Source organism: Bubalus kerabau, chromosome 3, assembly GCF_029407905.1.
Source record: "Bubalus kerabau isolate K-KA32 ecotype Philippines breed swamp buffalo chromosome 3, PCC_UOA_SB_1v2, whole genome shotgun sequence".
NCBI lineage: Eukaryota > Metazoa > Chordata > Mammalia > Artiodactyla > Bovidae > Bubalus > Bubalus kerabau.
Window position 1 is genome coordinate 47,399,168 of NC_073626.1, and position 24,673 is coordinate 47,423,840.

Below are 24,673 nucleotides of genomic sequence, written 5' to 3' on the forward strand. Positions count from 1 at the left end.
AATTCAACCCAGAGATTTTATTCTTGTCCTACCATGTCTCAGGTACTATTGTCTAATATAATTGTGCAACATTCTTGAAAGGTGTTACCATTTTACTCATTTAGCTAATGCTATGGCTAAAATGTAAACTATTCTGTCAAAGCCAAAATTTTAATCTAGTTTTCCTAATGATTTCTTCCTAGAATTTGTTTTTCCAGAATGGAGCTCTCCACTTTGTTTATACTCCTTACTTAAATTAAGTATCAAAACCTTAAAATCTAAGTTATCATAACAAAACCCATAAATTTATTTATATTATATTAAACATTATAATGAATCTAATTTGATAGTTTCATACCTCCGAAATTTTCTTGCCCTTGATTTGGCTACAAAATTTACTAAAACTTTGAAATCCCGGACTTAAAATCTGATTTTTTACCTTGATACACTTGGAAATTATGCCACAAACTTTGTTCAAAGAAAAATGGATTTTAGAGTCTTATTTTTTTTTAAAGAACCTTATACTGTTTCTTGGACATTAAACAATACTCTGACAGAACAACATTTTGATGACTTGAATACAAATGAATCAGAAACATAAGGATTGAATTTTCCTTGACATATAAGTGGGTTTGAATAGAAAGGAAAAAGTCATTGGCAAAATTTACCCTGAGTATTGCCAAACCTAAAACGTCTGAAAACACAGGGTTTTTAAAAATACATTCTAATGGTCCCCAAAATACTATCTTTGTTTTCCATCTTTAAATTATTCTATAAACCCAAATTTGAAAAAAAAATTAATTTACTTGGAAGGTTTAAACTATATAAAGCATCAAACAATGGAAAATTATAGTGTTTGCCGAGAAAACCCAAGTCTTAAAATCTAGAGTAAATTGCTCTCTGGATAATAAACTCTGTGTACATACACATTTGTCCATGTGTTTGCATGTGTGTGTGAGTGTGTGCATGTTTATATATGTAAAGGGTCGTAATTACTGCAGATTTACTAGCAATTTTAATAAAGATCTAACAAGGCATGTAATTAATGTATCTTTATAAATCAGGGAACTGAAAATCTTAAATTTTAAGATAGATCTAAACCTAATCATTTCCTGCTTAAAAAAAAAAAAAAAAAAAGACAGAGTAACTATTTTACCAGGTTATTGACGACTATGAGAGAGGGTTCGAGAATTCTGAAACTGATTTAGCACAATTGGTACAACCACTTGTATGGAATTTCTAAATTTTGCTGTTAAGAAGTAGCAATGTTTCTTTTCCATTTGCTTGCTCATAAGTTTGCTTTATTTAGCTGAAACAGACATATGGAACTCAGAGAATTTTCTATTCTGCCTGAAAAAAATCAATAGAATATCCTTAAACTCTCCTGCCAAATCCATGGCAGTTCATTTATCAAATTACTAAAAAGAATATTTTACAAACTGACATACTTTCCACATGTCCTCTGAGGAATCATGATGTTACTTTTGATTTCAACAGTCTTTTGATTTCCAAAATATATTTAGGCTTCTTAGCTGTTTTTTCTTTGTGAAAGCAGGATAAACAAAATTTAACAATCCGTATCAGTGATTTCCTCCTCACTTTAAGATTGAAGCAATTTTAACTACTGTACTGTGGTTTGTGGTATAAAGTTCTCCTATGTTAAACCAAAATTGTTTGGTTAATAATCAACCCAAATGTATAGTTTGGAATTTCTTCTTAAGAGTAACATGTTCATATATGTAAAATAGATAAACACCAAGGCCCTATTATATAGCACAGGGAACTATATTCAATATCATGTAATAAATCAAAATGGAAAAGAAAATGAAAAAGTATATTTATATAACTGAAACAATTTACTGCACACCAGAAACAAACACATTGTAAATCCACTATACTTCAACTTAAAAAGAATAACATGTTCAAGGACAGGTGGTCTGCAAGAATCTTTTACTTCACAAATTCATTCAGTGATCATTCAGAACATGTTTTTAATACCTACAACCTGCATGGTACCAAATACCGAGGGTACCACTGTGAGCCAGAAATACACATCTATGATCTTATGAAACAGATATTCAAATATGTAATCATGAAAGTGTTACTTGATTGATTAAAGCAGCAAGTCTAGTTCTTCAATGACTTGTGGTCAAGCTACAAGAATATATACATAAATGTCATGGCTTGTCCATAACTGATCTCCCAGTCACTTTCATAAAATAACAGCACTCGCAACCATAGAAATACATGAAAGCTGTTCTAGCCTAGTCTGGACATCTGGTTTTTCTGAAGGATACCATGCCATTTTGCCTTTCTATGGATTTACTCACACTGTTTCTTCATCCAGGAACTAACTCACTCCTCCTTCCTTACACCAACTCCACTCCCTCCTCATCTTCATTTCTTGAAATCTTAGCCAAGTGACGGAGCCCAAAAAGTCACCTGGGCCATGGTGCTTTTGGCTCCATTTGGACTTAACCACCTCTCTCACATTTTCCTGTAGTGTCTTTATTGTATTACTATTTTTAGGATTTAAGGCATTTTATTCCTTCTAAAGTAACTACAAATGTCTATCTCCCAGTTCATAGTCTCCTTAACACTTTGCCTTTATTTATTTTTACTTTTTGGCTGTGTCACACAACGTGTGGGATCTTAGTTCCCCAAGTAGGGACCAAACCCTTGGCCCCTGCATTGGAAGTCTGTAGTTTTAACCACAGGACTGCCAGGAAGTTCCCAACACTTTGTCTTGCCTGGATAGGCACTAGAAGATTTTGTGCCGAACAAATCAATAAATGAATAATGGTCAACAAAAGAATTTGAAAGCTGGCTTTCCTGAGCTTCATTTTTTACGATTTCCAATTACTTTGCTGAGAAGTAAACATGTTCAGAATCCATTATTGCAAATAAAAGATGTCTGTCTAATCTGTTTGAAGCAATATTCCAATAGAACATTGAAAACATCAGCAGTGATGAGGGAGCAGTAATAAGTTGGGGCATCTGGTTATCTATGTTTACAGAAGCATGCCACAAGCCTAGTTTCCATGAGGTTGTAGTTAATAAAACTAAGGTGACCCCAGAGGGTCACTTGTTTTCCCAGGGCCATATATGCTCTAATGCTGGTTAAAATCTGTTAAGTGTTTAAAAGTTAAGTATCGCTTAAATACAAAAGGCCAGGTTGCCAGCATATTTAATCCTTTTAACATTTTTGTATCAGACAATATTAAAAAATCAAAGAAAAGCAACAAAATGCTGTCTGTCTCAAGCTAAACTTTTAAATAAAGAATTTGGAAACCCTTGAAAGAAGTTATATGTGAGTTTATTTTAGGCTCCAAAAAGACCCATAAATAATATGAGTCATTTAAAGTAAAATTACTCCTAAAATATAAGAGAAATCAATCAAAGGAAAAGGATAAACAAAATATAAAGTAGTTCTCAAAGGAAAGGATGAATTGGAAGCAAGAAAGAACTAAACAGTTTAGAGTGTAAAGGAAAGAGAACCAACATAAGAGAAGAAAAAAAAAAAAAAAAAAGAGAGAAATTTCAGAATTTTCTAGTTGGGAGGGAAGGGTAAGGAAGTTAAAAAGAAACAGGGGTCATATTTCACAGATCTCCTGAGTTTTGTTTAGTTAGACATTTCAGCATATCTCCAAGGAAAAGACTGAGGGAAGCACATACCACTAATTTAATTTTTCTTTGGACCACATACCAGGGAAGAGACTCCTGGCTCAGCCCCTCCGGGCACATTTCCCTGTCACATTTCTGACCATAAATGTAGAGTAGTTGAACACTGTAAAAATTTAAGGGAGATTATTTAGATGTATGCCTTTCTGTCTACATTTACAATGATTGAACTCTTAAAATCTTTAATGATAGTCTCAAAGCCATTATGGAAAATATCTTATAATTCAAAATATTTTAATTGCTTATGAAAATTTAAAACATCAGTATTGTAATTAAAATCTATGGAAAAGTCTGGATTGGGAGCAGATGTCTCAAACTTGTCTGTAACACTTTCGATAAGAGCCTTCCTTTTCTAGCTCAAGATCTGAGGCACGTGAAACCTTCAGTAGACAAACTCTGGGATATATTTGATTTGTGTCTGTCAACCTCACTCAACATACACAATCTTTGGGGTAACAGCACTGGGCATGGTCTGATTCTCAGGCTATGAATCTGGTTGTAGGTAAAACAATGTTACCATGAAGTCCAATTGCATCAGTAATGATCCTCCTTGAAAAACCCAGGGCAGACCTAACTTTTACTTAACTCAGCAGTTTATTAAGCAAGGCTTTAGTGTAATATAGCAAGGAGAAGGATTCTAGGGCTGATGTTTCTATTGCTGGATCCTGCAAAAAGCTAAAAATAGTAAACTAAAATAGGGCACATTCTCTAATAAATCATCACTTTAATTTTTTTTTATTTTTTATTATTTTTTTTTTACTTTACAATATTGTATTGATTTTGCCATACATCAACATGCATCATGTGTACACCCATGGTGGATGCATGTTGATGAAATCATCACTTTTAAAACCACCTCTGCAGCCATGATCCTACTATTTTCGAGTGTTGAGCAAAAGCATAAGTTAGGCCACCTGGTAGACTTCTGAATATTTTGAAAGCACTGATCAAGGAAACAAATCATTAAAGGATGTTTAATCCTCCTGTGGTGACAAATATAATTTTAAATGACCTGGAAGTCTAGATTTGAATTTAAAACTTTGGAATCTGAGTGATCAAAGGTGAACAAAGCCTTGCACTCCCTGACCTCTTGATCAAACAGGCCAAAATCCTTCTCATCATAGTCTTTGTGAACTCTCTTTTGTTGGTTCAAAATGCCTGCCCTCCAATTTCTTCACCAATCACATTTTCCTGAATGTTATGATTGCAGCTAGAATTTTCTCACTGTTTGACACTCAGCGTGTAGCAACATGCACTCAATGATATTACGTGCAGACTACTTATGCCTCATTTAGCTGCAAGCCTCAGGAAGCCACCTCTGCACTTGTTCACCATTTTATCTCCAGCATTAAGCCAAGCACATAGCACATCCTCATTCAATGAGTACTTCTGAGCATAAAATACCTTCTGAAGCTTCTCAGAAAAGATTTCCTATAGACCTGTGTACTAAGAATGCCACCTGCCGTATCAGTAAACAAAGGTCGTTGCAGCATCAAGCCATCCCATTACAGCCGCCGCAGTCAGCCCCGAGGGATCTCAGGGTGGAAACAGGATGCCTCCCTATCAAACTGTCAGCCACCACAGCCACCCCACCCCTCAGCAGTGCACTGGAGGAGACTCCGGATGAGAAAGTACAGGATACTGGCCCCTCGATAGCTGAGGTGCATATCAGAGGGATGATTTCAATGAGCCCAGACCCTTGCATCTTGCCATACATAGAAAAGCCCTAAATTCAGTAACTTGAGATGTCTTGCTTTCTTTAATTAACAGTAATCCCTTGATGTTCCAACTACCTGGAAAATCTCTGTATATCCTGGCTCCCCCTTTACCTCTTTAGAGCATCCCTTAGTCATACAAGGATGAGATGGTTGGATGGCATCACTGACTCAATGGACATGAGTTTGAGTAAACTCCGGGAGTTGGGGATAAACAGGGAGGCCTGGCATGCTGCAGTCCATGGGGTCACAAAGAGTCGGACACGACTGAGTGACTGAACTGAACTGAACTTAGTCATATAAGAGGCTGCATCCTAGGCCTAAGTCCTCAGTTTTCTCCACCAACTAAAACATAACCTCAACTTTTAGGTTGCACTTTTCTTTTTTTAAAGTCAACAAATCTCTCCCAGAAGTGATCCTGGAGCTGTTGTCTTTTGACCAAATATTACAGTATGTTAAGATCTAACTCAGTAACATCTTCTGCATATTCGTGAGTCTTTTGTTCCATCCTCATCTTCCTCTGTATTATGGTAGGTCATTTGTCTGTTTCCCTATCGCCTGCTTTGATATATATTTCTTTTTTAAGTCAGGTTTTGACATATTCTTTGACTATGGTAATATTTATTCTTCTTTAGAGCACAGTTCTGTATGTTTTTACAAATTCCATAGCTATGTAACCACCACCGCAGTTAAGACATGGATCCACAGCACTTCACACATCACTTTCTTTCAGTATTGCTCTATAACAGTTGTGCTGCTTATTTACACACAGGCCTTCAACACAAGAATAAAAACCCCAAGGCCAAGAAGAGGGCTTAAGTTGTTTTTACCTCCCACAGCCATTGCAGAGCCTGACAATAAATGCATGTTGTTTATAAATCAATTAACTAATCAATATATTGCTCTGTCTTATAGACTGCACCACTTTGCACATCGTGCATATAAAAACTACATTGGTTAAATCCCACAAAAAGCTGTAACTCTCAATGTGTAGAAACCAGTACCACAAAATGTACAAAATTCAGTGCTTACCATCTCCTGTTTCTGCACAAAGTTGTAAGCCCAAATTGTTCTGTGGATTAATCACCCAATGATTGCTGGTCACAGTGATATCAAAGACAAGCCAACCCACATCGAGAGCTTGGGTCTTCCTTGTGTCTAACAAGAATAGATCTGCATCCCTAAGGAGAAAGAAAACAACAACAAAAACAGTTACAGGTTTGAATGAAAATCATCATTCCCTACACTTAAGTGAAAGCACTACAAACCCACTCTTAAAATGACAGGAGTTGACTAAGGAACAAGGGAAACAAATGACTCAAGTGATGACTAATAAGATACAGGACGTTTTATTGCTAGAATCCCAGCCCAAATCTGATGCAGATTAGGAATATCTGAAAGTAATTTCCATTTTCCTGCTCTTCACTGTCAAGTTTCCTTTACAAACTGGCTTAGTGGTCTTGATTTAGTCCCTGATAATCAGTGCTTCCCCTAACCACTACCTGGAAGGAACAGGACACTGGCAAGTTCATGAGCAGCTGCTGAACTGAATAGAGAGGAAGCAACAGCAGCTGCTCCGGTCTGAGTGGCTGTGGATTCTCCATGGAGGTGGAGGGCAGGCAGTCTGTGATGCAAGCCTTTCAGAGATCATTTTCTCTTTTAGAGATCATTTTCCTTTCGTTTCTACTTTATTATACTTTTTCCCATTTTTATTTCATTTTCTGCTTTTGTTATAGAATTATTTTATGGATACCAGGCCAAAAGAAGGTCACCAAATACATCATTGGACTAAGGGAGAAGTCCTATAGATTGGGGATTCCCTGGTAGCTCGGTTGCTAAAGAATCTGCCTGCAATGCAGGAGAGCCCAGTTCGATTCCTGGGTCAGGAAGACATGCTGGAGAAGGGATAGGCTACCCACTCCAGAGTTCTTGGGCTTCCTTGGTGGCTCAGCTGGTTAAGAATCTACCCGTAATGCTGGAGACCTGGGTTTGATCCCTGGGTTGGGAAGATCCCCAGGTGAAGGGAAAAGCTATCCACTCCAGTATTCTTGCCTGGAGAAGTCCATAGACTATGGACTATACAGTCCATGGGGTCACAAAGAGTCAGACATGACTGAGCAACTTTCACTTTTCCCTGGATCGAGCTATGGATCTGCCCTGACTTGCTTTAACATCATCTGTGTGCACAAGTCCCCTGAGGGCAGTAACAGCTATGAATATAAACTTGTATGTTTTAGAGTGATCTCCATGGTGTTACCATTACTAATATTTATCAATCTTAACTTTAGTATTAACTTTACAAATGTATGAGTATCTGTATAATGTATTATTTTATTATTTCCTTGCTTTAGGCAGCCTCTGAGGCAAATGCTACATATTTTTGACATTTAATCTTTTTCTAAATTTATTTTATCAAAATATAGTTGATTTATAGTGTTCTTTTAATTTCTGCTATACAGAAACAAGATGCAGTTATATATATATACAGACACACACACATACATTCTCTTTCATATAGCAAGATCTTATATATTAAGCAGGATTTTGTTCATCCATCCTCTATATATCAATAGTTTACATATGCTAATCCCAAATTTCCACTCCATCCCTCTGCCATTCCCCCTCATTCTTGGCAATCACAAATCTGTGCTCTATCTGACATTTAGTCTTTACAATAGATCTCTTATATTGATGAAATTCAGGCTCAGCGAGTTTGGTGGTAAAAACAAAGGAAATCCATCAAAGTAGAACAGAAATATACTATTATGCATTGATGACGGTGCTGAATTTGGCAGCATGTCATTCATGAGGAAGATCAGAGCTATGTCATAATAAGTTATGCTCTATTGTTCTATTGTATTTTCCATCAATCTGTATCTTAGAAGGCACTTCAAAGATGGCTTACAAAATTTAAACAATTAATTTTGAGAAAAATCATGTATATTTATTATTTCCTTAGGAAAAAAGTCATCAGTGATCATTAAAAACTGAACCGTAAAAGAAGTAAAGAATCTCAGTCAATATTTTAGAGGCTATAGCTCCATTTCTTTACTTAAACTTGATTTAAACCATCCTTCCATTAACCTAGAGAAGTTAAAATAAATGTGTTAATGATGCAATCAATTAAATTGACCAGCTACCATACACCCAAAAATGCAGCTTTCATTCTCCTTCACAATTTTCTTACCAAGGAAGGGTTACAGACACTTTTTCACATCCAATACAGGACTCAGTGTGAGTTACTGCAGATATACAACAAGCATATAATACAATGAAACGAAAAGATTAATTTTTTCCCAGTTGAAGTTTAAGGATCTATCATATTCACACTGCGGTTGAACAAAAGTAAAATTCTCCCTGCCTCTCGTAACTTGAAAAATCTACCAAATAAACAAATCTAAGAAAAACTGATTATCTTTAAATTTTTGATATATTTTAAAACTATCTTTGAGACTGTTATCTTGGAATTAATTTAATCACATTGCTAACTTCCTAAGAGAAGGATCCACCTTGCAGTTTTGAAACTACTCAAGTGCTACCCTGATTTTATTTGAAATGTGATAAACGTGTTCTGAAAGAGATGGAAACACCAGACCACCTGACCTGCCTCTTGAGAAACCTATATGCAGGTCAGGAAGCAACAGTTAGAACTGGACATGGAACAACAGACTGGTTCCAAATAGGAAAAGGAGTACGTCAAGGCTGTATATTGTCACCCAGCTTATTTAACTTCTATGCAGAGTACATCATGAGAAACGCTGGGCTGGAAGAAGCACAAGCTGGAATCAAGATTGCCAGGAGAAATATCAATAACTTCAGATATGCAGATGACACCACCCTTATGGCAGAAAGTGAAGAGGAACTAAAAAGCCTTTTGATGAAAATGAAAGAGGAGAGTGAAAAAGTTGGCTTAAAGATCAACATTCAGAAAACTAAGATCATGGCATCTGGTCCCATCACTTCATGGCAAATAGATGGGGAAACAGTGGAAACAGTGTCAGACTTTATTTTGGGGGGCTCCAAATTCACTGCAGATGGTGATTGCAGCCATGAAATTAAAAGACACTTACTCCTTGGAAGGAAAGCTATGACCAACCTAAATAGCATATTCAAAAGCAGAGACATTACTTTGCCAACAAAGGTCTGTCTAGTCAAGGCTATGGTTTTTCTAGTGGTCATGTATGGATGTGAGAGTTGGACTGTGAAGAAAGCTGAGCGCCGAAGACTTGATGCTTTTGAACTGTGGTGTTGGAGAAGACTCTTGAGAGTCCCTTGGACTGCAAGGAGATCCAACCAGTCCATCCTAAAAGAGATCAGTCCTGGGTGTTCATTGGAAGTACTGATTCTAAAGCTGAAACTCCAGTACTTTGGCCACCTCATGCAAAGAGTTGATTCATTGGAAAAGACCCTGATGCTGGGAAGGGTTGGTGGCAGGAGCAAAAGGGGATGACAGAGGATGGGATGGCTGGATGGCATCACCAACTCGATGGACATGAGTTTGAGTGAACTCCGGGAGTTGGTGATGGACAGGGAGGCCTGGTATGCTGTGATTCATAGGGTCGCAAAGAGTAGGACACGACTGGGCGACTGAACTGAACTGAACTGAAAGGTGTTCTAATAAACCCTGCAAAGCATTACCAATCCTTGGCATGATATAAATAAACATTTGAATAACAAAACAGGTCACAGAGGTAAGTTCTGAGAGCAATTTCAGCTAGTTAACAAATATCTGTAGGTGAAAGTGAAGTGAAAGTCAAAGTCGCTCAGTTGTGTCCAACTCTTTGTGACCCCATGGACTCTACAGTCCGTGGAATTCTCCAGGCCAGAATACTGGAGTGGGTAGCCTTACCCTTCTCCAGGGGATCTTCCTAACCCAGGGATCGAACCCAGGTCTCCCGCATTGCAGGTGGATTCTTTACCAGTTGAGTCATCAGGGAAGCTTTACCTTTAGGTAGTTATTTATTATTTTTAAATTCTGCTACTTTTTCAGAAAAAAGAATTCCCAAACTATTAACATTCAAATCTCAAAACTTAAGAAAGTCTATTAGGAAAATAGTTTCAGTTTTAAAAATACTTAGAAGACACATCAGCCAGCAGATCCAAGCAAAGCCTAAATACTTGAATTTTTGTGATGCAAATCACAAGGCATTGGAAGGTAAACCTAGGCAAATAGTATGATTTGAAAATCTATATATTTCTAGTTCACCTCTGAAAAGTTATAAATGTTCAGTTACCTTCATAAGCTTCATGGTTTCCTATTCTTGAGTAAAGCTATTTTATTTTTGACCCTTAACTTCTACTTTTAAATTTCTCCTCTTTCTTTTTGCATAAAGAACTCTTCTGCATTAACTACAGACAAGAGAATATGCTTTAGGAGAATCAAGTCTATTTTTAACAAGCATGATGTTAATAATTACATAATTTTCCATCATGCACCAACTCTCATAACAGCATCTTAAAAATAAATTCCTAACCATTCTATAGAAATCTAGATGTGATTTCTTTAGAAGTATAAAATTACTCCACTAAAGAACAGCACTTAACTCCCTGGAAATAGCAGAATTTTTTTTTTAATTTTATTTTTAAACTTTACATAATTGTATTAGTTTTGCCAAATATCAAAATGAATCTGCCACAGGTAATTATCTCTTTAAAGACTACTTTAAAATTACCTCTTTAAAGAATATTTGAGTTATCTCTTTATTTTTTATTTTATTTTTTTTTAATTTTATTTTATTTTTAAACTTAACATAACTGTATTAGATTTGCCAAATATCAAAATGAATCCGCCACAGGTATACATGTGTTCCCCATCCTGAACCCTCCTCCCTCCTCCCTCCCCATTCCATCCCTCTGGATCGTCCCAGTGCACCAGCCCCAAGCATCCAGTATCGTGCATCGAACCTGGACTGGCAACTCATTTCATACATGATATTTTACATGTTTCAATGCCATTCTCCCAAATCTTCCCACCCTCTCCCTCTCCCACAGAGTCCATAAGACTGTTCTGTTTCCAACTAATGTGACATTCAGAGGTTCTAGAGGCTAGAACTTCAACACATGGATGGGGGAAAGAGGCGAGCACAGTCTAACCCATAATACTATTTTTGAAAAAAATTTTAAAAGGCAGGAATAATCCTAGATGTGAGCATTCAGTTTATTGATATTATAGCAATTATCAACACTGAAATGCTTTAAAAAACTAATACAAGGAAGTCAATTTACATTGACCAAAATAACTGATAATGACTAAAATTTGTATTTTTATTTTTCAGGTAAAATTTGAACCTTTGTATTGAGTATGATATAGATTTGCATACAAATTCCTCATAAAGCTAAATTAAGCTATCATGCAGGTGTTAAATATAGAGTCACAGAGAACAGATACAGGATTTGCAGCACAGATAGATATATTAGATATGAAATATATGATATATTAAATGTAATTACTCACAGCTGAAAAATAATATGTAAATGTGTAGATACAGTTAGAGTTAATTACAAACACATGAGCATATTTTACTTCATTCATGACCAGAGGTTTAAACATGTCTATTCATGGAAAATTGGTGGGCTTGTATGTACTGCTTTAGAAGAATACACTTTATTTTACTGACAGAGGAAAGGTTCTTGTACATGTGCCTTGGGAGTCTTGAAATACCAAAAGGGTAGGAACTTCAACTAAGGACTGAGCAGCAGGAGCCAAATTCAGTAAAAGTTGATTTATCATCATCCTAAAACCACACATCTTAAAATAGTCTTACATATCTAAGACTATGACATTGGGCTTCCCAGGTGGTGCTAAGGGTAAAGAATCCAACTACCAATACAGGAGACACAGGAGACATGGGTTTGATTGCTGTCAGGAAGATCCCCTGGAGTAGGAAATGGTCACTCACTCTAGTATTCTTGCTTAGAAAACTCAATGGACAAGAGGAGCTGGGAGGCTACAGTCCATGGGGTCACAAAGAGTTGGATATGATTGAGCATGCATGCACATCTAAGACTATGACATTAGAAGAGCTAAAACAATTTTTATCATCTTTATATAAATATCAATGTATTATAATGAAGTAAATAAGGATTTAGGGAGCAGACAGAGCTTGAACAATTAAGGAATTCCTCAGCCTCAGTTTCCCAATGCATAAAAAGAGTATGATAATCCCTGCCTTAAAAGAGTGTGTGAAGACCAAATGTAATATAATCTGGATCTCTGTTTGGAAGAGAGGAAAATTATAGTTGAATCTTTTGCCACAAGAGGAAAAAATGAAATTGAAAACATCAAAAGGAATTAAAGTTATTTATGTAATCAACAATAAAATGGTGAAAGAGAAATAGTCTTCATATTGTTACAGTTTCAATCATATGTACGCATGTATATGTGTGTGTGTGTGTGTGTATATATATATATATATATATATATACATATATATATACATATATATATGCTGCTAAGTCACTTCAGTCGTGTCCGACTCTGTGCAAACCCCATAGATGGCAACCTACCAGGCTCCCCCATCCCCGGGATTCTCCAGGCAAGAACACTGGAGTGGGTTGCCATTTCCTTCTCCAATGCATGGAAGTGAAAAGTGAAAGTGAAGTCGCTCAGTCGTGTCCGACCCTCAGCGACCCCATGGACTGCAGCCTTCCAGGCTCCTCCATCCATGGGATTTTCCAGGCAAGAGTACTGGAGTGGGGTGCCATTGCCTTCTCCGAGATATATATATATATATATATACACACACACACACACATATATATATATATATATATATATACACACACAAATATGTATATATAGAGAGAGAGAGAGAGAAAGAGAGAGTAACAGAGAGAAGATGAAGAAGAAGCAGTTATCCAGGAGCATAAACATTCTACTGTCTAACCAAAAAGCTCTAAATCTGGTCAAGAAAAGTTTTGGGAAACTGTCTGGAAGATACAGAGATAAATTTCCAGGCAAAAGTTGAAATACTCTATTTCCATGAGGCAAGAACCTTAAAGAGCACCGTGATATCTCCACTTTTCCCAAACTTTCTCCATTATAACTTTTTCAACTCCTTTCATCTCCTTTGTCTCTGAATAGCTTACCATGTCTAGTAGAAATGTAATGATTACCACCTAAGAAGAAAGCATACATCTTTTTCTGGGTATTCAACCATAAATACACACCATCTGAGGAATGTGACATATGGTTCAAGCATGGGACAAATTAACAATGGATGCAAATTTTATTCTCTGGAGTTTATAATGTCGATAGTTTCTATCATGAGCAACTTTAAAAGTGTTAGAATTTGACTTTGGTATTTTCAGATGGTAATTGTTTTTTTCTCCCAAAACAAATAAGAAATAATAAGCTTCTGTAAATCTCACAGAACACCGATTTTCAGATTATGTAATTCAATGCTGTGTTTACATTGAAAAGGTATAGATGCAAACTGGTAAAATAGTAATATAACATGGACTTTAATGGCAAAAATGGAAAACAAGCTGAATTCCCATTATGAAAATTCAACCACTTTTCTCTTTGCAGATTTTTTTAAATTGCCAAGATACTGATAATATTAGTAGGATTCCTGGCACTACACCATTTCATATTTTTCCCTTGCAGAGAGATCTATACATGGGCTACTGAATACACACACACATGCACAGCATGAGAGAGTCCCTCACTCAACAAGAAACAAAGAAGTGAGAGTATTACATACACAAATGAACTACTTTTAAGTTCCCTAATGAATGAATGATATACCCCGTTCAAGTTCCTAAGAATTCTTCTGTGCTATGACTCTTATGACCCCAATGGATATGAAATAGTCAAGGAAAAAAATGAATTTTTAGGGCATGAATTATTCCCATTTTTAGCTTTATAACGTAAATCTATAGCTAGAGCAGCATTTCTCGACGTCAGCATTATGGACAATTTTGACCAGATCGTTCTCTGTTGGGTGGGGGTACCCTGTTTATGGCAGAAGTTTCAGCAGCATCTTTCATTACCCCAGCGTTACTACCCGTTGGATGTCAGTAGGCCTCCATCCTCGCCACAGTGAAACCCAAAAATGCCTCCAGACACCACTAAATGTCTCCTGGGGGTGAATCCCCTCAGTGGAGAACTGAAGCTAGAGCTTGATCTCTGCAAGTGCAGGAACGCAAATCATGCTTGGGTGCTGTCCTGTATTCTCAGAGCCAAGGGCACCGCCCATCTGAGTGTTATTTCCACTGCTCTCAAGAGCCCATGAAATCCCCCGGGTGTTACTGTCAGTGTGCATCCTGAAGTACGTCCAGAGAAGAGTCACAAATCCTAGAGAAGCTGGAGGGGGAGATGATGTCAATGTGAAACTGACTGTGGATTGGAATGATGACAGCTTAACTAAATATATCCAAGTAGGGGAGGTGGCGAGTGACAGCCAGCAGGCCGGCTTAAATGTTTTCACAACGGGGCACAGACATTTATATTCACAGTAGAACATTAGGAAGGGGTTGAATTCTACACAGCACATTTCCTTTCAAAGAAAACGTGTATATATTTGTGAAAAACATTAACTCAAGGAAAGCACTTAGCACAGTGCTAGACACACGGTGAGCACCCCCTAAGAGGACACGTGCTGAATGCTTTGCTTAGTACTAGGACTAGTGGCATTGTTATTACCATTTAATTATTCAATTCTTTATGTACTTAGACATGTCAATGCTTAGGAATATTTCTCTTAGGATCTCTTTCACATCTCTCCCAACCACCACCCCACTCCCTCTCATTATAGAAGTTTCTCCTATACTATTGATGGGAATATAAGTTGGTAAAGCATGGGGGTTTCTCAAAAAGCTAAAAATAAGACTGTTCTATACATCAGTGTCTCTTTTGCTGTCTCGTACACAGGGTTATTGTTACCATCTTTCTAAATTCCATATATATGCAGTAGTATACTGTATTGGTGTTTTTCTTTCTGGCTTACTTCATTCTGTATAATAGGCTCCAGTTTCATCCACCTCATTAGAACTGATTCAAATGTATTCTTTTTAATGGCTGAGTAATACTCCATTGTGTATATGTACCACAGCTTTCTTATCCATTCATCTGCTGATGGACATCTAGGCTGCTTCCATGTCCTGGCTATTATAAACAGTGCTGCGATGAACATTGGGATACATGTGTCTCTTTCCCTTCCGGTTTCCTCAGTGTGTATGCCCAGCAGTGGGATTGCTGGATCATAAGGCAGTTCTATTTCCAGTTTTTTAAGGAATCTCCACACTGTTCTCCATAGTGGCTGTACTAGTTTGCATTCCCACCAACAGTGTAAGGGGGTTCCCTTTTCTCCACACCCTCTCCAGCATTTATTACTTGTAGACTTTTGGATCGCAGCCATTCTGACTGGTGTGAAATGGTACCTCATAGTGGTTTTGATTTGCATTTCTCTGATAATGAGTGATGTTGAGCATCTTTTCATGCGTTTGTTAGCCATCTGTATGTCTTCTTTGGAGAAATGTCTATTTAGTTCTTTGGCCCATTTTTTGATTGGGTCATTTATTTTTCTGGAGTTGAGCTGTAGGAGTTGCTTGTATATTCTCGAGATTAGTTGTTTGTCAGTTGCTTCATTTGCTATTATCTTCTCCCATTCTGAAGGCTGTCTTTTCACCTTGCTAATAGTTTTCTTTGATGGACTCTGTGGAAGAGGGAGAGGGTGGGAAGATTTGGGAGAATGGCATTGAAACATGTAAAATATCATGTATGAAATGAGTTGCCAGTCCAGGTTCGATGCACGATACTGGATGCTTGGGGCTGGTGCACTGGGACGACCCAGAGGGATGCTATGGGGAAGGAGGAGGGAGGAGGGTACAGGATGGGGAACACATGTATACCTGTGGCGGATTCATTTTGATATTTGGCAAAACTAATACAATTATGTAAAGTTTAAAAATAAAATAAAATTTAAAAAAAAAAAAGAAAGTGAACTAAAACTTAAAAAAAAAAAAAAAAAAAGCTAAAAACAGATTTACTATATGATCCAGAAATCCCACTCCTGGGGATATATCCAGAAAAAAGCTAACGTTCAAAATGATGCATGTGCCCGTACGTTCATAGCAGCACTATTGACAATAGCCAAAACATGGAAACCATCTACACGTCCATGGATAAGGGAATGGATAAAGAAGATGTGGTACCTAGATACAGCGGAATACTACTCAACCGTAAACAAAATTGTGCCACAGGCAGCAACATGGCTGGATCTAGTGAATATCATACAAAGTGAAGTAAGCCAGAAAGAGAATGACAAATCCACATGATATCAATTTTGTGCAGAATCTGAAATATGACACAGATCAACCTATCTATGAAACAGAAATAGACTCACAGTCATAGAGAACAGATTTGTGGTCGCCAAGGTTGAGGAGACTTTGCGGGGAGGGAAGGAGTGGAGTTTGGGATTAGCAGATGCAAACTATTATATATAGGATGGATAAACAACAAGGTCCTCCAGTCTAGCACAGAGAACTATATTTAACATCCCATGATAAACCATAATGAAAGAGGATATGGAAAATTTTAATATATATATATATATATATATATATATATATATATATACTCACACATAACTGAGCCACTTTACTGCACAGTAGAAATTCACACTACATTGTAAATCAGCTATATTTCAATAAAGAGTCAGAAAAATATACTTAGACATTAAAAAACTTCTTACTCATTTTCAAAGGCCCAACTCAAGGGTAAATACCTCCCAGTGGCTTTCCCCAAGGTTCTTCACCCTCCAACATGAATTAATTACCCTCATTTGTATTTCCACAACGCTTAGTACATACTTACATCATACTGCTTAGCGCATTGTTTTACAGTTATTAAAGCCTGTGTGTGGCAAGCCCACCTCAACCCCAGCCTCAGGCTATGAACTGTAGGAATCTTACTTACTTGCCTTGTGTGCCCTGTGCTGGCCATGTGCAAGGTGCTCAGCACAAGCCTGGTCAACTCAGATGTATTATCTGGAAAATTCAATCATGTGGAAACCTCATTTCCCAATAATGCCAGATATATGAGGTGTGACTGAAAAGTGATGCTTTCTATATAGAATATGAGGCTGTCTGCCTCACATGAAAAGATTAAATAAGTGAAATGATGCAAAGCATGTTAAATTTTTACCAAGAAAAATAAAGATTTGGATAAATATCAGAACACTCTTTTAAATGGCACACATTTAAATAGGAGTATGAATAAATGAAGGAGGTGGGAGATGATAGGAATAAAATATATAATTTTAAGTGTTTTGGATCTTGCTAAGATAAATAAGTGTGAAAAGAGATGACATCATGTGTCTGTCTCTTTCATATTTGATTACATAACACTATCAAAGTATTTATAGAGTAGAGGGTTAATAGATCAGACAGTGTCTTGAACATAAAATATATCTATAAAGCATAAACCTAAATTACTGCAAGGACCCCCACCCTGACACTCCTAGACGATACCTTAGGGGCAGTAAGCTTTAAATATGCGAAATTACATATATGCACACACATACCTGGGCTTCCCGGGTGGTGCTATTGGTAAAGAACTTGTCTGCCAATGCAAGAGTCATAAGAGATGTGGGTTTGATTCTTGGAGGGAAAATTCCTTGGAAGAGGGCATGGCAACCCATCCCAGTATTCTTGCCTGGAGAATTCCATGGATAGAGGAGCTTGGCGGGCTACAACTATAGGGTCACAGAGTCAGTCATGACTGAAGCAACTTAACACACAGACACCTACACACACACACACACACACACACACACACACACGTGCACATTTGCAATATCAAATGCACTGCCTTAAAGAGTATAGCCTGCATTGACTTTTCAATTATTTCTTGCTGCTAAGTTACTTCAGTCGTGTCCGACTCTGTGCGACCCCATAGACAGAAGCCCACGAGGCTCCCCCGTCCCTGGGATTCTCCAGGCAAGAACACTGGAGTGGGTTGCCATTTCCTTCTCCAATGCATGAAAGTGAAAAGTGAAAGAAAAGATGGTCAGTCGTGTCCGGACTCTTCATGACCCCATGGACTGCAGCCCACCAGGCTCCTCCATCCATGGGATTTTCCAGGCAAGAGTACTGGAGTGGGCTGCCATTGCCTTCTAGAGTTACACTATTACAATCATTGATCACATATCGAACTATACATTTGATCAACTGCTTCAAGTCTAGTCATCATTTCTGTTGAAGGCTCATATACTTGGTAATACAAGAAATAATAATCTTGTGAAACAAGCAAAATACAAATGGTATAGTTAATAACATTAGTGGAATTAAAAGTAAATATTTTAGCCATGAGCCTCCCTCACCAGTTTTTTTTAAAAGATTGTCAAGATTAGGGAATGGGTCACTTAGAGCAGAAATCTTATTTTTCATGTTGTTCAAATGTGTTACATTAAAGGATTTATCAGGTACAAAAATACAGCATTTAGTTTGAATTATATGCCTCTTGATGACAGTGAAAGAGGAGAGTGAAAAAGTTGGTTTAAAGCTCAACATTCAAAAAACTAAGATCAAGGCATCTGGTCCCATCACTTCATGGCAAATAGATGGGGAAACAGTGGAAACAGCATCAGACTTTATTTTCTGGGGCTTCAACATCACTGCGGATGGTGACTGCAGCCATGAAATTAAAAGACGCTTACTCCTTGGGAGGAAAGTTATGACCAACCTAGATAGCATACTCAAAAGCAGAGACATTACTTTGCCAACAAAGGTCCGTCTAGTCAAGGCTATGGTTTTTCCAGTAGTCATGTATGGATGTGAGAGTTGGACTGTGAAGAAAACTGAGTGCCGAAGACTTGATGCTTTTGAACTGTGGTGTTGGAGAAGACTCTTGAGAGTCCCTTGGACTGCAAAGGAGAGCCAACCAATCCATTCTAAAGGAGATCAGCCCTGGGATTTCTTTGGAAGGAATGATGCTAAAGCTGAAACTCCAGTACTTTGGCCACCTCATGCGAAGAGTTGACTCATTGGAAAAAGCTCTGATGCTGCGAGGGATTGGGGGCAGGAGGAGAAGGGGACGACAGAGGATGAGATGGCTGGATGGCATCGTCGACTCTATGGATGTGAGTTTGAGTGAACTCCGGGAGTTGGTGATGGACAGGGAGGCCTGGCGTGCTGCGATTCATGGGGTAGCAAAGAGTCAGACACGACCGAGCGACTGAACTGAACTGAACTGAATAGCACAGATGATGCTGTAAGGTGTCAAGGGTCTTGCAGTTGTGTAGCACTGCCTTTCTCATCATAGAGATCTCAGAATTCGATAGGCTGATAGCCCAGTTACTATCATTTAAGGCTTATGAGAGTTGTCAAGGCTTAGATATGGTCAATTACATCCTCCAACCCCATTGAAGGCACACACACACACACACAAGCTGCTAAATGGTCATACCGGTAGAATACAGATCTTTGACCCATTGGGATCATACCAATGGTAGATTGGTTGTGGTTACCTGTTATTTGTTAATATGTATGACCTTAAATTCATGGGAATCCCAGACTACACCTTCGTATCATCCCTGTAGATGTCAAGGCCATAATTTAGTGCCACAAATCTACTGAGTTCTATACCAATCACTCTCTCTAAGGGTAATAACAGGCATAGTTCATAAAGCACCCAGCCTTGTCTCATAATTACTAGATTGATCATTTTTAGTATTATTTAAGCATTCCCAACATAGAGGAGCCTTTAAACTTAAATGACCATAGCCTGGTGTTAACCATGTAGATCGTCCTCCATAATTGTAGCAGTTTCCCTTTTAATAGATGAGAAGTTAATTTCTTCTTAGTTCAATTCAAAACACTATTATATCTTATACTATATATGAGACAGAAGCCTAAAAGGACCTACTGCATAGCACAAGGAAAGTGCTACAGTTAATATATTTTAATAACCTGTAATAGATGAGAATGTAGAAGAAGATGTTGGGCTTCTCTGGTGGCTCAGAGATAAGAATCTGCCTGCCAAATAGGAGATACAAGTTGATCCCCAGGTTGAAAAAATCCCCTGGAGAAGGATATGGCAATCCACTCCAGTATTCTTAGCTGGGAAATTCCATGGCCAGAGAGGACCCTGGCAGGTGATAGTCTGTGGGACCACAACAGAGTCAGACACAACTTAGCAACTAAACAACAACATACATGTATGTATAAATGTATGACTGAATCACTTGGCAGTTCACCTGAAACTAACTCAACATTGTAAATAAACTATATTTAAATAAAAAAAAATTTTAAACACTAAAGGAGTACATCAAGGCTATATCGTCACCTTGCTTATTTAACTTATATGCTGGGTACATCATGAGAAATGCCAGGCTGGATGAAGCACAAGCTGGAATCAAGATTTCTGGGAAAAATATAAATAACCTCAGATATGCAGAGGACACAACCCTTATGGCAGAAAGAGAAGAGGAACTAAAGAGCCTTTTGATGAAACTGAAAGAGGAAAGTGAAAATCTGGCTTAAAACTCAACATTTGGAAAACTAAGATTATGGCATTCAGTCCCATCACTTCAGGGCAAATAGATGGGGAAATAATGGAAACAGTGACAGACTTTATTTTCTTGGGCTCCAAAATCACTGCAGATGGTGACTACAGCCACAAAATTAAAAGACCCTTGCTCCTTGGAAGTATAGTTATGACCAATCTAGACAGCATATAAAAGGCAGAGACATTGCTTTACCAACAAAAGTTCATATAGTCAAAGCTATGGTTTTTCCAGTAGTCATGTATGGGTGTGAGAGTTGGACTATAAAGAAAGCTGAGTGCTGAAGAATTGATGCTTTTGAACTGTGGTGTTGGAGAAGACTCTTGAGAGTCCCTTGGACTGCAAGAAGATCTAACCAGTCCATCCTAAAGGAGATCAGTCCTGATTATTCATTGGAAGGACTGATGCTGAAGCTGAAACTCCAATACTTTGGCTACCTGATTCAAAGAGCTGACTCATTGGAAAAGACCCTGATGCTGGGAAATATTGAAGGCAGGGAGAGAAGACAGAGAATGAGATGATTGGATGGCATCACCGACGCTATGGACATGAGTTTGAGCAAGCTCCGGGAGATGGTGACGGACAGGGGAGCCTGGCGTGCTATAGTCCATGGGATGCAAAGAATTGGACACAACTGAGCAACTGAACAGCAACAACGAAGTACATACATAAAACCCACATGCTTGACGACAAAAGTTTTAAGAGGTGACCAAGACTTGAAAATGTCTGAAAGTACTAGTTTCTTTTCCCATCTCCATTTCAGTTCTTAAGTTGAGAAATATATGAAGCCACAAATAATACTCCACAACTAATAACAGCAATTCAGTATTAAAATTAGTTTTTCAAATTGAAATTCTTTGCATTTTAACTGTGATCACCTGATAAATAAATTAAGTATTTTTAATCCATTCTTCTCACTTCCAGAGAATTACAGACAAGGTTTTTAATTGTCAAGAACATTTTCCATAAAAAATGGAAAGAAATAAATTATCTGTGTTCCTCCTATGCCTCTCGTAGCCTAAGAAAAATAAGAGAAACTTATTTTTTTTTTAATCCTGGTGTTTTGTTCAGTTTAGTTTAGCTCTTTGCCTTTGTCTGCCTGGAAATGTTGGATTATTATTTTGTAAAGAAACATGTAAAGCTGTTTCATTATCTTCTTTCACTCAACGATGCTTATGCTTGCTTCTGATTATAAAAATAATTTTTACTATAAAAATTTAGAAAGTACAGAAAGGGGGCTGAATTAAAATTTAAAGTTACCACCAAGCTGTTAATGAAAGCTTGCTGCTTCCTTCGTTTTGCACATGAATTTATTTTAACTAATATATGTATAATGTATAAATAAAATTTGTTTCATACTTTTATTTAATTAACATTACAGCCTAAGAACTTTCCAGTGTTACTATTAAATAAAATATCTTTAAAACATAATTTATTTTTTTTAAAAATAAATAAATAAAATAAAACACAATTTCTACTTGCTGTATAAAGTGTAGCATTTCAATATTTCAGGAAACAAAGTACAACTTTTTCTCTTCTCTTTAAACTAATACAATTATGTAAAGTTTAAAAATAAAATAAAATTAAAAAAAAAAAAGAAAGTGAACTAAAACTTAAAAAAAAAAAAACTGAAATATTCTCAACTTATGCAACGGTAAACAATGATACTGTGATAAACATTTATATGTGAATCTTTGTCTAATTTTCTATATCTCCGATATTTCTGTAAAATAAATTCATGGATAAGCAGTCTCTCATCCGCTTTGACTGTATTTTACAGGAAAATTAAATTATTTATTTAAAACTTGGGTTTTCAGGAACAAGCTCACAAATAGCTTCAACTGCTCATAAGCTGGATGGTGTTCATTTCATTATTAGACTTAAGGATGTACCATTTCCCTTAGTATGAATCAACGATCAGGTAATTTTTTAAACAAAGTCAACTATCATCATTTTGCTTACTTTATCGTGACATGCTGCTGCTGCTGCTGCTGCTAAGCCGCTTCAATCGTGTCCGACTCTGTGCGACCCCATAGACGGCAGCGCACCAGGCTCCCTCGTCCCTGGGATTCTCCAGGCAAGAACACTGGAGTGGGTTGCCATTTCCTTCTCCAATGCATGAAAGTGAAAAGTGAAAAGTGAAAGTGAAGTCGCTCAGTCGTGTCCGACTCTTAGCAACCCCATGGACTGCAGCCCACTAGGCTCCTCCATCCATGGGATTTTCCAGGCAAGAGCACTGGAGTGGGGTGCCATTGCCTTCTCCATTATCTTGACATATAAGGAGTTGTATACAAAGGGTAACAAAAAGTAGGTGGTTGCTATAGTAACAGTAGCTACCATTTGCTATTATTTATCTTGACATAAAAGGTAGCTACTGTTATTATAGTAACCACCTACTTTTTGTTACCCTTTGTATACAACTCCCTAAATCCAAGTAAAATAGATGCTCCTAGAAAGCTGTTGATATATTTATTAAGTATCAACTCTGGTCTTAGCACTGTGATAAGCACTAGTCCTTCCCACAACATCTGAAATATGTTTATTGTTCTGAAATGCTTATTTTTGCCTTTATTTTTGGTTAGATTTATAAACTGAAACTTCAAGATGTACTTTCTCCATATGGGAATTCTGAAGACTGTGCTGTTATTACTATAGACTTTCATCATCTGCAATGACTTTGAAATCCTATATAGAAACGTGAAATACACTACGAGGTGTATGGGCCCTTTCTACAGCTTCTGGCCCTTAAATGTCTTTCTTTGGCAGAGAAACTGGAGTGCAAAAAGGGGGTCCTAGACTTACAGACAATGGCACAGTATAGGATTTTGCATTTTATTACACTGTGGATAGGGCTTCCCAGGTGACGCTAGCGGTAAAGAACCCTCCTGCCAATGCAGGGGACATAAGAGACACTGGTTCTATCCCAGGGTCTGGAAGATCCCCTGGAGAAGGGCATGCCAATCCACTCCAGTATTCTTGGCTGGAGAATCCCATGGCCAGAAGAGCCTAGCGGGCTACAGTCCATACGGCTGCACAAAGCGGGGCACAATTGAAGTGACTTCACACACATGCGCACTGTGGATTAATGAACCATGTTTTTTTCACATAGAAGGAAGGCATTTTGCAAGAGATTCTCCCACCTGGACAATGATACATAAAATTGAAGTGTCAGGCATGCATGTGTACATTTGTATGTTTCAGAGATTTAAACAAATAATAAGGAACAATTCCATACACATTAGCAAATACACAGAAGACAGTAAGTATAGCATAACCCTACAGGAGAAAACCAAGAACTTCCAGATATTCAAGATGGATTAAGAAAAGGCAGAGGAACCAGATTAAATTACCAACATCCGTTGGATCACAGAAAAAGCAAGAGAGTTCCAGAAAAGCATCTACTTATGCTTTATTGACTATGCCAAAGCCTTTGACTGTGTGGATCACAGCAAACTGGACAATTCCTAAAGAGAAGGGAATACCAGACCACCCTACCTGCCTTCTGAGAAATCTGTACGCAGGTCAAGAAGCAATAGTTAGAACTTAGTTGGACATGGAACAATAGACTGGTTCCAAGCTGGGAAAGGAGTATGTTAACAGTGTATATTGTCACCTTGCTTATTTAACTTATATGCAGAATACATCATGTGAAATGCCAGGCTGGATGAAGCACAAGTTGGAATCAAGATTGCTGAGAGAAATATCAATAACCTCAGATATGCAGATGACATCATCCTTATGGCAGAAAGCAAAAAGGAACTAAAAAGCCTCTTGATGAACATGAAAGAG

At 37.5% G+C, this 24,673-nt stretch overlaps 1 protein-coding gene across 1 annotated transcript in view; it reads right to left on the reverse strand.

Moving 5' to 3' along the window:
• The window catches only part of BMP5 (bone morphogenetic protein 5), a 152,226-nt gene that overhangs the window by 38,670 nt on the left and 88,883 nt on the right, over positions 1-24,673 (reverse strand). The window contains exon 3 of the mRNA XM_055571780.1: positions 6,408-6,556. Coding sequence (XP_055427755.1) covers positions 6,408-6,556 — 149 coding nt within the window. The remainder of the gene's footprint in view (positions 1-6,407; positions 6,557-24,673) is intronic.